Raw genomic sequence first — 16,114 nt, 5'->3', positions numbered from 1 at the left:
ACAAGGGTCCCATTCTAGTATGCTGGCTATGTAAATACAGACCCAGTACAATTACAGGACATGACTAGCATCCAGGGGTCATCATATTTTGCACATGTAAATAACCACAAGGTTACAGACCCCAGGAGACTATGAATATGTCATTCGGAGCTAGGAAACCCTCCAGGCAGAAGACAAAGACATCAGTATGTATTTATTTTATTAATTAGGAAGAGCATTGGGGAGCACAGAGTGAGCTTGCACAGGAAAAAACAGGTTGGAAAAAAGTGTGATACACAGATTACACAGTATAACTGGAAAAACCAACCAAAGTGCAAACTTTGACCTGACGAGCAGGGTCACAGTCTAAGCAGCAGAGTCGGTTCCTCAGCCTCAGGCAGAATGGAAAAGTTCTCAAAGAAGTGAGACCCTCAGGCTGTGGGCCTGGGGGGGCACAGCAGAGTCCCTCAGGTGGGGTCTGAGCATGATGCAGAATGCAGAACTCAAATAGGGATGTAGTCGGGGTATGCTGCAAGGATGGAGATCCCTGAGGGTCTGGACAAGAACTATAAATGCTGCGGAAGTGTCTGCAGCAACAGTTCTGGAGGACAAAGAGGTACAGACTGGAAGGTGATTATACAGAGTGGTAAAAAGGTTGATCACTGGAGGAGCGTAAGGGGGGAAAACACACTTCTCACTGTGTTATTGACCACTTTGTGGACCTTAAACTGTAGACATTGTTTCAGTGAGTTTACCTTTCCTGCCAAAGTGGAATTATTTCAATCCATCTTGGTTTTCAGATGTCAATCAGCCAGAGAATAAGTCATTGTTTGGCATTCACTGTAAAGAATCTGCACCTTGTTCCTGAATCATCAACTATGATGTTGAGCTTGACTTACTTGCATTTTTATGCTTCCAGAGCCCTCCTGTCATAATAAGCACTGAACAGGCAACCTTAACCTTGAATTTGACTTGACAGGCTGAAGATGCAGAAGAAGAAGAAGAAAAAGAAAGAGAAGAAGAGGAGCACCGATGGAAACCTGAACACAATGCACAGTTTGAATTTCAGTGTCAGTGAAAAACATACTTACAGTGTCTGGCATTGTTTTTTTTTATGAGATATTGACATTTAAAAAAATGTAACCATGGCTACAATCCAAGTGCAGATTGAAGAAATTGAGATCCAGATGAATTTACTATATTTTTGTTCGTGTTTTGGGTGAATAAGTTATCAGACACTTTCACAATTCCAAACCTCAAAAAGTGAATCTAAAATATAAAGAACATAATAGGTATTGTGACGCCCAGGCAGACTCCATAGTGATTTAATTAGCAAACTGAAAAGAAAAGGAGATAAATATTTAAATCTCCTAAATGTAGTTGAGTAGAAGCCTGATAAAGGATGTCATACATCGGACGTGGCTCTGTGGAAGCAGTTTTATCGGTGTTTTTCTTCCGATCAGCGGAGGTAAATCATCAATCTGCTGACACGTCTGTCCAACACTTGTTTGTCTGCGAGGCTTAAAAACAGCAAACTTTCTGCCAAGGTCAGTGCTCCCAACACAGCTGGCTGGAATCCCCCAGACTCTGAGCAGAAAAGTGCTGCTCTGCACGTATACAGGCCCCCCCTCTATCCTCTATCTCTCCCTCTCTTTCCTCTTTTCTGAAGAAACACAGATAAAACAACAAAGAGTTAACAGATGTGTGTGTGTGTGTGTGTGAGTGGGTGTGTGTGTGTGTGTGTGTGTGTGTGTGTGTGTGTGTGTTATTACAATAATCACTGAAATTCTCGAGTCACTGAAATGTCTACTTGAATTTGATCATTCCTTATTGTTTACGATATTTACTTGTCGTTATAGAACAAACAGACTTCTCATTACCCACCATTCAATAGACGTTGCTAAGTATAACATTAACAATCTAAAGCCAATTATAATAAAATAATTACATTTAGAAGTGTTTTGTAAAGGCAATTGAATAAGATTAATAATTATTTTGAGCGTGTGTGTGTGTGTGTGTGTGTTTAGATGAGTGTACACTCAAACATCAGCCTCCCATTGTGTTAGGGACAGTAGCGTGAGAGTGACCGCAGGATCAGCTGCATATCACATCAAAGATTTGGCTGTGTGTAAAACACACACACACACACGCACGCTTACGCACACGCACACACACACACACACACACACACACACTCCCTGTAGATGTTTTTGCACTTCTTGATGCTCCTCACACCGAACAATCAGGTATGACAGGTGTGGTCATTTGGAGACCCAGCGGAAAGAACCAGACAAAAGGTCTCAATTCCAGTCCTACACACACACACACACACACACACACTCACACACACACGCACGCACGCACACACACAGAGACAAGCAGAAAGAGAAAAATCAAAAAGCACATTCTGGGTTTACATTTACATGAATTTGCATAAAAAATCTGATACCAGAATGCAGTAGGTATAGGATTTCGGACCCATTTGAGAAGCAACAAATAAAATACATACATTCTTTTTATGCTGCTTTCAATTATTGTCGGTAATGAATCTCATTCTGTTTTCTTTCATTATAGTATTATGATTATTTAAGATGGAGATTTAAGTTTAAAATGATTATTTCCGAGTACTTAGTTGAATTTGGAAAATGAAACGCTTGGATGCCTGACAACATTGTAATATGTCTCCATCTGGTGGACATAAGGAGACAGTGCATGCATTTGCCTGATTTTACAGGAAATAAACGCCGCTAAAAGAAAAGATGGATGAAGTTTGATTACAGGTCCGAGTCACCTGTAACCTTTTTACAACACCCCACAATTAGCTGAATCTAAAGAAACGGATAAATTCAACAAAAATAAGTTGGCTGAGCTGTTTGCTCTTCTTTGCCGCATGATGGCGCTGTGTAAACTGGGCTTTCTTTTTCCGCAGCGTCTTTGAGGGAAGGGCTTCCGGGTTTTCGTCGACCAGGTGAGAGTTCACAGGTCACACAGACAGCCACAAGCCATAGGTATTACTATTAATGTCTCTGGCCACGAGCCCGGGGACTGATGGCTTTCCTTGGTTTCTGTTTTAGGCGACAGCATTTGGTCCCGATAATCAAGTTGTTTCGGCAGGCGTTTCCCGAACCTCCGCTGAGGCGGCTGCACGGCTCTTGGCCGCTCCGGGTCGGGAAGGGACCCTGGGCGAAGAACCATGGTCCGGAAAAGCAGCGTGAGCACCCCGAACTGGACAAGGCGGAAGCTTTGGTAGGTTGAACCCCTTTACGCCAAAAAAATGGTTTCACTTTCACTTCACCATTAGATTAAAGTAGCTTGACAAATTTATACCAGATATTTATAAAGTTGTTGTTGGCCTTTAAAACAGTCTTATTTCTAATTTCTACAGATGCTGAGAAAGTCCCATGAAACAGGTAAACCGATGGAGATGACTGCAGTAAAAGTTATCAGGAACCTTTTGAAAAAACGTTCCACCTTGTCCAACTTTATGTGTTTAATATAAAAAATTGGACATCTTTACGTTTTGTTCGCATGTCAAAGAAAATATTTTCTCAGGCCCAATCCAATTGAAGAGATAGAACATTTTAATGTGATCGATATAGTCAGCCTCTTTGGCTCTGGCTGCTGTTGCTGATTCACATCAGTGAGGTGGAATCTTTCTCTTCTGCAACTTCTTTAGCTGTTTCTCAGCTGACGACTAAACTCTTCCTCACAGGATTCCTCTCGTGGTTCAGAAACGGTCTGCTGGCGACGGGGATCGGAGTCATCTCGTTCGTGCAGAATGATGCGGGACGAGAGGCGGCGTATGGTAGGAACCCTTTCGTATTTACCCAGCACACTGGGAGTTTAAGCTCTGAAGCGGAGCCTTAAGGCATCATAGGTGCCATCTTGACATCCGAATATAAGACAATCAACTAAGTTGATATCTTCTTTTTCCACTTTATGAGTAAAAGTGCGCCGTACTTTGTTTTATTTGTGTCGCTGAGCTCCAGAGTGATGCCAAGGTTCTCTTTTTCTTCCAGCCTTCTTCGTCCTGGGGGGTATTTGCGTGTCGTTTGGCGGGGCTTCATACCTTGGCAGCCTCTTGTCCCTGCGGAGGTTGATGTTGCTGCCTGTGCCCTCTTTGCTGCTCAATTACACCATAGTGGGAAGCGTGGTCAGCTTCTGGCTCTGTGCGGTGTCCCTCTACATCGGCAAGATGGAGGTGGAGATCATACACGAGGAGGAGGAGGACGAGGACCAGTGTCGGGAGTGCAGAAACAGGCGCGAGCAGCAGGCTTTCCGCATCTCCAGCGACGGCAACAGTAAGGGCCCGAGCAAGTAGATGAGTGACAGCGTGTGTGTGTTTGATCGGAGACCTTGGGAAGACTGGATGGTAAATGGAGAAATCAAAACTTCCCTTTTTATAAGATTTTCTATAATTCAACTATTTCAGAGCTGCTAAATCTTCAAAAGGTAAACTCATCTTTGCTGTAGGAGTGAAAGCTCATTTTTTGGTGCACTGGACTGTGTTGGGCTATTTTTTTTAAAATATACTTTTTGGGGGATGTGTTTTCTCAGTGATATTTTATTTTGTTATACAAGATTAGCTTTATTGAAGTTTTGAAATAAAGTTGTGATGTACACACACAGAGTAGACAAACAGATTTATTCTGCTTGTGTGTCTGTTCCTGTCACGTGTAAATAAATCTGGAGTTGTAATAAATGAAGACACGTCCGAATCCATCTGTGTCTTTATTTACAGTCAGCTTTAAACATGACTGATACCTATCAAGCCAATTTTCTTCTGGAGCTCTGGCGCCCTCTAGTGGCCGCTACTGCGAACGTTCTGTTGAGAGAACTTGAAAAGTAGCCTATTACCAAATTATTTTGATTTTCGACTTTCAATCTGAAGCATTTGGAATTTGAAAAAAAAAGAACCTGTGTAGCGATGACCCCTCCAATGTTTTTTTTAAATAGATGATAACGTGACAAAATACAACCAGCATATTTGAAAGACTAAAACATTAGTGCGAGGAATGAAAATGAGATGACAGTTCTGAGATTTTTGAGAGAGATTATTGGCAGGAACAGGTTCTGCTTCTTCTGCGTTATTTGGAGGCATCAAGTCCCATTTTAAGAACTGAAACTCGGGAAAAGAAATAACAGCCTGCTGCATAATTCCAGCACGCGCGGCCCCTTCAGTCCAAATATGAGGAGAGTAAAACTCCCTTAAATGAAGCTGGGTTATGCAAACAAGTCTGGATTTAATGTCAACGCTGTCGGAGCTGGTTCAAAGTCTGAATCCAAAGATGCTCAAGCTGTCCGCACCCGCGGCTACACGGGAATAATTTTTATAATGAGCTCCTCATGTGTGAGCAAGGACCTGCGCCGCGCGCGTGTGTGTGTGTGTGTGCGTGTGGTGATGAGGGGGCTCTGTGATAACTATCACTGTGTGGTTCAGGGCTTAGGTCTGTGGTATCTCCCAGCCATCGACACGTGGGGCTGCTGTCGAGGCTCACCTCAGTCTCCCACTTCCTCACCCCTCCACCTCCACCTCTCCCCCCCCCCCCCCCCCCCCCCCCCGCAGGGTGTGTCTCCGGATGGCTGCTGCTGTGTGAAAAGTCCTCCCTCAGATCCGCGTCCACCCTTCTGCCCTCCAGTCTCTTTCTTTCAGGCGCCCCCCCCCCTCCCCTCCCCTCCCAGCTCTCCTCCTGACTGCACAGGTCTGCTTGACATGCAGGGGGGCTCCTGAGGCCTGGCGCGTCTAAAGGGCAGGGTGCCCAGAGGCAGCGGACGCGCCCGCACTGACAAACACCAGCAGCCGCAGCTCTGGGGTCCGGGTCCGGCCTGAGCGGCGGGACCGCGTCACCCCCCGGATTATTTTGAGGGCTCCTCCGCTCTCATGTGTTAAATACCACACGTATGGATCAAAGGATCTGCTTTTGGGAAGCGCATACAGACTGGCCTTCGGGGGGGGGGGGGGGGGGGGGCAGGTGGGGACGGGGGAGCAGGTGCAAGTGGTCTGCGCCCCTCACATATTATCACTTATATGGTAGGGGGGGGACTATTGCCAAATACGAGAGAGTGGAGATCAGTGTGCAACACACGCAAACACACACACGCGCGCAGAATTTGCGTTTTTTTCCACGCACAATGACGTTTTCTCCCCAACAACTGCTCTTGTTTAGTATGCGCTTCCTTTGGTCCTGAGGAGGAATGATCCTCACTCTAATGAACTCGGGCCTGCCACTTGAATGTAAAACAGGATTTAACCCGTCTTCAATGTCAGAGCCCCTCCCCTGGGCTGCTTCAGACACGGCGCACACTCCAATTCAAAGACGCGCACACCCAGGCGCGCACGGACGCACGCCTGCTTTGTCTACGCTCTTAAATCAGACACGCGTGGCGCTAATGACGGGATCTTCCAAGTCCTGGCGTCGGACAAAGAGGCGCACCCTCGGAACCCAGTCCTGGAGGTTCGAAATCCAGCCGCGTTTTCTGACCCACCAGGTAGAAACTCGTTCACCTAAATTCGTGCCTGGGAAGAGAGAAAACCTGGCAGGATTACGGCCCTCTAGGACTGAGATCTGACGTTAGATGGCTCCCGTCCGATGAAATCTCGCACACCTGAGCAACATCTGGCGCCCCCCATCGCTCATTAACCCTAACCCATTAAAAAATAATCCTACAACAGTCCATCACCGCGGTTGTAGTTCTGGAACAGATCCTGGAGTAAAATGACACAAAGCCTCTCAAACAATATTGTTTATTTGACATCTGATGCAGTGTTAGCATTTTTCCCTTGAACTGTTGATCTCATGTACAGTGAAGGTTCCCGCCCGTCTGGCACGTGCCTGCACCAAAAGTCAACGCCATAATAAAGAAACAAACACAACTTTGAGTTGTGCTCCCCTATTGGGATGTTTTATTATTACTGTATCACAGTTTCTTCTTCTTTACACTTGTTTGTTGTATGTGATGAGCGGGTGGGGCATTCACAAAGATGGGGGTGGGGGTTAGCTTCACAGTGATGGGCAGGCGGTTAGCTTAAGTCAACCAAAGTCTAAAGAGAAAATAAAAAAGAGCAAACACACGCAAGAGACACAGCCGCTCACACACACACATAAAATCATATGCAATTAAACACCCAAGACACACACATACACACGTGTGAGGGTGTGAAGTGCACGTTTTAATCTCCATTTCTGATCAGTTTTGCATCTTTAAGATAACCCTCGAATTTTATTATTTTTAAAGTTTCCATTTCGGAACAGTCAGCGGTCAGGTGGTTCAATGGGGCTGAAACCGCCATAATTTGAGCGCTGACATTATTTTAACAACCATACGTCGGTTCGTTTGGTTCCTGGTCTCTTTAGTTGTGACCTTGTTTCCCCATTTCACAGGAAGGCAGTCGGCCTTAAACGACTTCATTTAAGTGCTGGAGAAAATCTAAATGATAAACTTCTTCACTGGTGTTGGGCTCCCCTTCTGGAACATTTCCTCTTTAAAAAAAATGAACAGTAAAAATGTTTTAAGATGATATTGTACATCCAATAAAATATTGTTATTCTGTCTTTTTCCCCCCCATCTCATTCCATCTTCCTTCCTAATCAATAAAACCTTTTAAAAAGAACAAAAATATGGCTTTTATACACAGACACCACTGCAGCATCATAGACTATAATTAATACTCGGTTAAACAAAAGATCTTCTTTTGATCAAACAATTGCATTTTCTTCCCTTATACATAATGGAATGTCTGGGACTGAGTTATTCACATTGTGTCCCAACAGTGTGCTTTAAGAATGACTGAAGAATCATTTTTAAATTATTGTTATTACTATTATTATTAGGAACCTCAATACAAAACAGCAGAAGCTCGTCTTCTCTCCCTTGCAGAATTCTGAAATACCATTATTTGTCCCAAAGCCACGGCGATTTGTATACAGACACGTCTCTCTCTACTGGTCTGGGGGTTAAGTGGAGGATGTGCGCTGAGGATCTTTATGGTTTCGTTTCTATGTACAATAATATGGCTTCTCTCAGTGGAAGAGACACGGAAATCACAGTCGTGTAGAGAAAGACGCAGGCTTCATTATTGTTATGGAGATGAAAGTCTCGAGCGACAAGCAGTCACAAGTTTCCACGTCCCGTTTTCTGAGCGCCGCTGTCACTTGTCCGTGGTCGGCCGACGGGATAATCCCTCATGGCGCCGGCTTGTCACATGTTTTAGATTGCAGTTATTCAACTCATCGTCCAATTAGTACATCCTTGGAGGCTTAATGTCCTGCCACTTCTGTCTCTGCTGCCCTTTTCAATGTCTCTTTCTGGTGTGTCACTCTGCCTTGTCGCCCCCTCTCCCCCCCCCCCTGCCCTCAGTCTCAGTCCTCTTCCGAGCCTGCGGCCCCCCTCAGTCCGTTCATACAGAAGGGCAGGCTGGAGGAGAAAGGGCTGTCGGATGGGGAGAAACCGCTGAAGGGTGGCAGGCCAGCCAAGCGCTGTAGGTGAGGGAAGAAGGCTGGGGGGGGGCCCTTGTGGTGGTCCGAGCGTAGCTGCAGGCCGTCGCTGTGTCCTGCGCTGTGGTGGTGGGAGGGGGGCAGCTCAGGTGGAGCGTAGCGGATAGTGCTGGGGGCGTAGAGGCTCTGAGGACCTTGGGGGCTGAGGGCCAGGGGGTGGAAGAGGACCCTCCCCGCTGCGCTGCCGGCAGCCAGTCTCTGGAGGAGTTCAAAGTCGGGCCCGCTACCTGCGCCGCCGCCGCCGCGACTGACCACCCCCGACACGGCCCGCTCGTCACGGGGGAGCGGGGACGACACGGACATGGCGGGAGACAAAGCCGGAGAGGGGGGAGTGAACAGGACTTTCGGGGGCGCCTCATTAGTGGAGTCGGGGATGGGCGTGGTGGGGCTGTCGCCGTTCAGGCTGCTGGAGGGCGTGTGCGCGTGCGAGGGCTGGGGTTGAGAGGTCTGTGTGTGTGGCGCCCAGCGCCCGCTGGTGAGGGCGTCATGCTCAGTCTTAATGCCGGGACTCCCCGGCAGGGCGGAGGGCGCGACCACGCTCTTCAGGTGCTGAATCACAGCCCGGCCATTATGCGCCCTGCCCACTCGATCCCCTCGAGTCGGGGCGTCCGCCGCCCTGCTCAGTTTCCCTCCGGCGCCTCCGTCCTCTTGTTTCATCCTGTCGCCGCTGCCCCCCTGCTCCCACTCCGTTTCCTCCTCCTCCTCCCCCTCGCTGTCACTGGCCTGGTCAGAGGACACCGACACGCTCTCCTCCGTGTGGCGGATGTCCTCCAGACGGCGGCGCGTTTCAGCGGGCGCGCCTTCAGGATCGGACCTCAGCTGGCGCTTCCTCCGGTCCTCCGATTGGACGGCGGCGGAGAGGAATTTGTCCCTGCTTTTAACATCGGTGTCACTCTTCCCCCCCGAGCCTGAGGAGAAAGGTTTGATGAAACGTTCAAATTTTACGGTACCAGAACAAATAAAGTTACACTGAAAACCACCAGAAATGTGTCAAAAAGTATCGCAATAGTGGACCAGCAGGTCCTTATTTTCTGTTTATCGGACTGACTGAACGCCATCTGTGGCGTCCTACCTTTGGTCTGCGGGGAGCTACTGGTGGGTGACGAGCTACTCCGCAGCCTCTCTGCCCTGATGCTCTCTGGCAGCTGCAGCAGATCCAGAGGAGTGTCGGCCATTTCGTTTCGACTGCACAGACGGAGGCAAAGACGGATGTGAAAAAGGTAAAAGGCAGCGAGAAAAAGTGGATGTAAACACAAATGGTTGTGCACTTAAAAGCACTTTCACTTTCAAGGAAAAAAAAGAGCACTGCGTTGATTTGCGTGAATACTAAGAGTTGGAAACAACATATAATCAACCTCCTCACAACCTCTAATATTCAAACTGCCTCACACCTTTCTAACCTCTATCAAACACACACGCTCTTTTCCCTTATTGCACCACCTTCTCTCTCTCTCACACACACACACACACGCGCTTTAAGCTGCACTTAGCAGCCCACCTATGCACAGTAAAGCTCCGACAAGGAGGAGGCTGTTGGAGAAGTTAATGAGCTCTTGTAATTACAGCTCTAATTAACTAAAACACCATTCAGCACCAAAATTCTGACATCCATTTGATGTAATTATATAGCTTCAGTCCAATTAGCGCTGTAATCCAGTCTACTCCTCTTGCTTTTGTCTCATCTGTGCACAAATGGTTGGACTGTGTATGTGTGTAAGGAGTATTTAAACTGGCATCTGGGGAGAAAGGTGTGTGTGTGTGTGTACAAGGGAATTATGAGAAATACTCCATTGAGATTCCTGGTGCTGAGTTGCTGAACTGGTAAGTAAAACTAGTTTTGCATTTGCAAGTAAGGTTGCGAAGTAAAACAGTGTTTGTGCTGACCTCAACACATAGTTCACCCAAATGACGTTGCGTTCATGCGGCGCTTTGTGGTTTATGGAGACAGTGGCGGTAGACTGGATCCACAGGTAGCCCCCCCTTCTCTGAAGCCAACGATAGTATCCGGTCACAACTTGACCTTTCCTCAGTACTGAGTGGAAGAGGGAGGAAAGGAATCGAGAACACAGCACAGGAAACGATTGTGTAATTAGGTGTGCAGTTCACAGCCTCGTCAGCAGAGGGCGCCGATCGCAGGAAAGAAGTCGCGTCAGTGACTAAATAGTCACACATGCACGCGCGTATGTCTGCGACTCACAGTCCTCGTGGCTCTGGCGCAGGTTTTCCAGGTCTTCTACATGGATGAAGTGGTAACATGTATGTCCAATGACCTCAGCTGGGGTGAGATCCATATACTCTGAGATCCTGTAGCCATACGTTTACACACAAACGCACACACACACACACACACACACACACTTAAAATGTGATCTTCTCAAGACTCATTAAAAAAACATGAAGGAGAAGCATTTCAGAAGTGAGATAAATAAAAAAAGTGTTACCTGTTCTCACAATATATGACCTGTAGGTCCATGTTCACTCTGAAAACAAACATATGGCTCTCCATGCGGACCTCATTAAGTGTGGATGGCGGGAGCGTGTGTGCCAGCGCAACTAAACCCATCGGTCGGCGCACGGAGCGTGTGGACCCCGGGACGAGAGCAGGGCGGCAGCGGATCCGTCCTGTCACGTGGATCACCTGACCGTCAGAAGACAGGCACGTACGCGATGATTCATAGGTGGCAAACCAGTTTATACAAAAAGACACAAACAAGATTAAATATTGAAACAAAATCTGAAGTGAAGGAAGCAGTAGTGGTGTTGCAGCAGTTATTGCAGAACCCCTTAGCATGAAATAAGATACAGATGTCCCGTCCAACGTGATTACCATAGTGCTGACTGATAAATAGTGGGGGTGCGGCTGTACCTTGTATCCGGACGACTTCACATGCAGGCCTCTTTTAGTGAGTGTGGACTTCATCCGGATGAAGAAGCCACGATCAGGACAATCATCAGTGGTGGAATGAGGACTAGAGGGAGCTGCTGTGAATGAGGACGGATCATAAATGCCATTGTTTTTTTTCTTTGTTTCTCTGTTTTAACTATTCGACGATTCGGTTCGATTTATATAACAGCACTTCTGTACGATGCGTCATGTGTATATTTTAATCAAGACCTGGTTCAGGAGTACCAGACAGGGAGGAGGTGGAAGCCGAACTGGAGGCGCTTTCAGGGGCCGTGTGGCAGCCGGCCTCGGCCCTCAAGTGAGGCCTGATTCCCAGTCGCTCTGCCATTTCCACGTGATCCGCCGGGTGGATGTAGTCGAACACGCTGCTGCCGGTCAGCTCCACCTGAAGCGAAACGCGCGCGCTGATCAACAACAGGGGCTCAGGCATGGAAAAAAAAACTCAAGCAGATGAGACACTTGCAGCCAGCCACACACAGGAAAAATCAATATGTGCTCTGACACAAAAATGAAAGCACTGCTCTGGGTTACAACTCAGTGACGGGTGTGAAGGTTGTAAGACAACCCCCCCCCCCCACACACACACACACACACGCATGTAAATGAATCCTCGGAGGACCGAGAGACTTCAGCCAAACGCAAATAAAACTCAGGGAGATTAAAATCAATTGTATTTGCTGATTAAAAACAGGTGAACTCCAAGTATCTCTAAAGGTCACATTACTATTCTTCTTATTCCCCGTCTTCCTACCTGCTCCTTCATTTAGTTACAGTCTTTCCCAGAAGGCATAAGGAGCGCGACAGCTCATACAGCTCTATACCATCCCATCATCATAATGCATCAAAGCTGCATTTCTAATCATTTAAAGGTAATAGTGGCGCTGCTCCTGCATGGCATCCATAAAAGCTGCACAATTGGAGCTGTGATTCAATCTGAAGCTGTGTAAATGAGCATGTGCGGGCGCGTGTGTGTAGGTATGCTTATCCGCACGCATTCAGCCTCTATTTCATTTGTGAATGAGTGTGCGCATCTGTGCGTGTGTGTGCCAATACCATTCCATCTGATAAAGCCGTGGCTGCAGCAGCCTCACACCCTTGTCTGTAGGACACAGCCATTTATTACCGGATTAGAGCCATTTACTGCAGGCTTTATGGGAGCTTCGGCAAGCCCTCAAGGACATCACAGCCGGGGGAAAGAGGAAGAAGTGGGAATGGGGAAGGAGGGGGGCCAAAGCATGGACGACAAGTGAACAGAGAACAGGGATGATAAGAGGAGAGACTGAGGTTCTCAGCCCCAGAAAGGGGGGATTCTCATAGGGTGCCCTTTTTTTGGTAGCTGTAACCTGTTGTAAAACACACAAACACCTATAAGCCCCGACACTCACCAAATGAAGGAATTCCTCCATACTTTCGTTGATGTATTTTTAGAATCAATAAAATATATGATCAGAAGGCGAAAAATTATGAAGAATTTTTCACTGGCCCTGATTAACTCGATGCTTCCAATCAGAATGTGTAAACTTGTAATTAAGGTCCTGTCCTTTAATGCCCATCGTTGTTAATTTGTATTATACCACCATACGTCCGACCATGGAGTCAGATTAGCCATTACTACTCAATTTAGCATCGCCTTGAAAGAAAAAATGATCAATTTTTTAAGTAGAATTGTATAAAAATTCAGGTTAAACTGGTGAGGAGGCAGCATCTCCCAGCTTTCAGTGATTCTAAAAACTAAAAACAGTCGCTTTTTTGCAGGTAGAACCGCAATAAGCTGTGTAAATGACTTTTAATTTGATATATGTTTGCTTTTAAATGGATGTGTTACAACATTAACTGTATACTGACTATGGAGAGATTTTTTTAAAAAGGACTATATACAGCGTGTAAAAGAATTCTTCTTTTCTCCCTTTAAAGCCTAGACCCACCTCTGTTCATTAAAGACGGATGACAGTGTGAGAGAGACAAAAAAGCAATAGGGGGCTACTGGTCTCAAAACTTATTGGAATTGTATCGTTCCATCAAGAGCAGGAGAGAGATTTTTTTTAAAAAAAAATGAGACGGGAATGATGAGATGAGAAAGAGACGGAACAATTACGGGGATGAGTCGGGCTCAGGCGTGGAAAACAGAAACAGACAGTTGTGTGACCGCAGACGTCATCATTCAAAACCTGGGCCCGGTCGTGCGCGTGTGTGCACGCGAGCGGGCGGCAGATCAGGTGCACCTTTGTTTCTATGCGTATGTGACTAGACTGACTGTTTTTGTGTCGCTGCGTGTCATTGTGTGTCACCGTTTGTGTGAGCGCTTGTCTGTCAGTGCAGCTGTGCAAACCTGCGCGTGCGTGTAGACATACGTGTACACGTGCGTAGGGCTGGGGGGGGGGTGCTGGGGGGGCAGCAGGCGGAGGAGGGAGAGACATGATATAAATAATAGCAGGGGCTTTAATATGTATGAGGCATCCGGGCAGTGGTCCACAACACACTCTCAGCCTCAGCCCTTACTGAGTGATGGGAGAGAGCAGAGGGGGAGGGGGGGGAGGAAGGGGAGCGGGGACTGCATACTAACCGTTCCCAGATCAATTCTCTCTTTCCTTAATCTACCATCCTTCCTCCTCACTCTTTACCCCATTTATCCCCTTTCTTTCCCTCCCCGCTCTTCACTTTTTCCCAATGTCCTCCTCTGCTCTGTTCATCCTTCCACTTCCTGCTATGTGCCCCCCCCCCTCCCGTCACCCCATCTGACACATTCCCTGGTTTATCCCCCTGCTACCAGGCTGGAAACCCAGTGGGAAGGAAAATGATACCTGAAGGCTCCAGGGGAGTGGGCGGCAGGCTGTGCCCTTGGTCAAGGTGTCTGACCTTTGCTAAGCCGGCTAAGCACCTCTCCCCAACCCCTGTCAGGGGAGAGGTCCGGGGTGTGGGCCAGGAAAGAGGGGTCAGACGAGGGGGACAGACGACGGCAGGGTGGGGGCGGTCCGCAGGGGCAACGTGTCCTCAAAAAACAAACCACCGCTTACACGTTTTCACTCCGAATATCATTTGTTTGTCTGTCCTTCCCTTCTCCTCAGTGGCCGTCCTCCCTTTTTCTATGTTTTCACAGCATGCGTCCATGAACACACTATATATTCCCTCTCACACTTCCCCTTCAACTCCTCACTCCATTTGCCCTTTTGGGTTGCCTCTCTTCCTCATCATAAAGCCCCTCTGGCCCCCTGCTCCCTCTCATCTTGTGGGGTAGGTAAACGCTCTGTTGTATGTTGAAGGTTTTGAATGTAATCTTCGATCATAAATAATTTCATTAGAATGCTGATGGCTTAGGCCGTGTTTGAGTTGATGTGATGGGTTAGGCCATCTGCTCAGCTGATAAGAACAGCTCTGTTTTATTAGCATCTCCACCAAAGCCTCAACTGTCTTGTTTACTGAGGCGATCCCAAGGCGAATTTCATTCCTACTGCACATTTAAACTCTATTTACACACTCAGACTCTCCTCCTCTTTACCACTCTCTCCTTTCCTCTCCTCTGTACCTCTCCTTTGTTTTCTTTTTTTCCTCATGTAATTGTCTGTCTACTTCTGTACATTTTTTCTCCCGCTCACGTTCTCACCCCTCTGGCCTCCACTATTTATACTTATAGCTATCTATATTTGCCTTTTTATACCTGCAAGTATTTGTCCTATTTTTGCTCCGTGTCTTTGTCTGGCATTGACTCCCTGACCTCCATATTTGAGTCAGTTTTCTGTGGCTACAAAGTAACATGCTGATGTTACAATAATATTCCAGGCTTTGCCTTTTCTCCACATGTTGTTGCAGGTAGCTAAACCTTCCACTCTGGTTTTTCCTGTTTAATCCTTCACCATATTCGATTTATCTGTACCGGTAGGTCAAATCTTATTCCAGTGGTGGGTTGGTTAACATTAGCAACAGTATTTAAAGAAAATAATAAATGAGTGCGAAATTTGTGTTAAGAAACTAAAATCCAAGTAACAGTACCTAGAGTGGTTCTGGAACCCCTTTTAATGCTGTGGCCGGTCTGCTTGGTCTCTATGTAAATTTTAGAGTGTGAATGAACAATGTGAAAGATTTAAAAAAATATATATATTATTAAAAATAAAGACTGAAATGCACTTACAGTGGGATGCATTTGAGATTCAAATTTAGAGGAGTCCAGAGCCTCATAGTGAGCCACAGCTTATGACGACCCACTTCAAAGAAGTCCTCACCACAAGTGTAAGTAGTCATCATTAGTTTTCTAAAGCCCAGTGACATTTATTAAAAGTGGATTGAAGTATTCAAGCAAGTTGTTTTCCATTCCTCTGTGTGCCAGGATCTACTCTCTTATTTTTAATGGCAACATCCTGGACTCTGCACACAGCTCCAGAAACAGCTTTTATATACGACGTGGTCACGTCAAGCAGTCAGGGCAGGTGTGCAGGCGCACTGTAAATCTAGATGTACACACATGGTCGTCAGGACACGGGCTAACAATCAGGCTTGAAGAGAACAATAATCTCCAGCAAGTAAAGCATGTAAACTCCTTTTTGTCCCCCTGTCTGTCACGCGGCAGCTGCTGCTTCAGTGGCCGGGAAAATCATAAAAAAGTTTACACTGACCAATGACTCTGAATGTAAATACAGCACAAGTGCTCTGGATGGAGCAGAAACTCATCCAGAACCTATTGAGTGTCATCAAGGGTAACCGCTCAATCAGCAGAGCCAGTTTTGTTATTGCAGCACTGACT

General features: G+C 46.8%; 2 protein-coding genes across 6 annotated transcripts in view; one reads left to right on the top strand and one right to left on the bottom strand.

The window, feature by feature from the left end:
* The first annotated feature begins 516 nt into the window (after positions 1–516).
* Positions 517–4,697, top strand: tmem160 (transmembrane protein 160). Its single transcript, XM_057050324.1, has 6 exons — positions 517–595; positions 2,909–2,987; positions 3,054–3,225; positions 3,365–3,389; positions 3,692–3,784; positions 3,999–4,697. The coding sequence occupies exons 1-6, from the start codon at positions 517–519 to the stop codon at positions 4,298–4,300; spliced, it is 750 nt and encodes a 249-aa protein (XP_056906304.1). The 3' UTR covers positions 4,301–4,697.
* Positions 4,698–6,710: 2,013 nt separating this feature from the next.
* Positions 6,711–16,114, bottom strand: part of npas1 (neuronal PAS domain protein 1) — a 28,366-nt gene continuing 18,962 nt past the window's right edge. For 2 of the 5 annotated variants that reach the window (XM_057049952.1, XM_057049951.1), the window contains 7 exons: positions 11,590–11,764; positions 11,341–11,456; positions 10,916–11,112; positions 10,672–10,778; positions 10,359–10,506; positions 9,547–9,659; positions 6,711–9,382 (listed from right to left, as the gene is read on the bottom strand). In XM_057049952.1, coding sequence (XP_056905932.1) covers positions 8,340–9,382; positions 9,547–9,659; positions 10,359–10,506; positions 10,672–10,778; positions 10,916–11,112; positions 11,341–11,456; positions 11,590–11,764 — 1,899 coding nt within the window. In that variant the 3' untranslated portion in view covers positions 6,711–8,339. The remainder of the gene's footprint in view (positions 9,383–9,546; positions 9,660–10,358; positions 10,507–10,671; positions 10,779–10,915; positions 11,113–11,340; positions 11,457–11,589; positions 11,765–16,114) is intronic. The other 3 variants (XM_057049953.1, XM_057049954.1, XM_057049955.1) reach the window with 3 other exon arrangements.

The sequence above is a fragment of the Takifugu flavidus genome, chromosome 12 (genome assembly GCF_003711565.1).
Source record: "Takifugu flavidus isolate HTHZ2018 chromosome 12, ASM371156v2, whole genome shotgun sequence".
NCBI classification, from domain to species: Eukaryota; Metazoa; Chordata; class Actinopteri; order Tetraodontiformes; family Tetraodontidae; genus Takifugu; species Takifugu flavidus.
The sequence above is the reverse complement of the archived record's forward strand: the minus strand, read 5'-3'. Positions and strand labels throughout refer to the sequence as shown.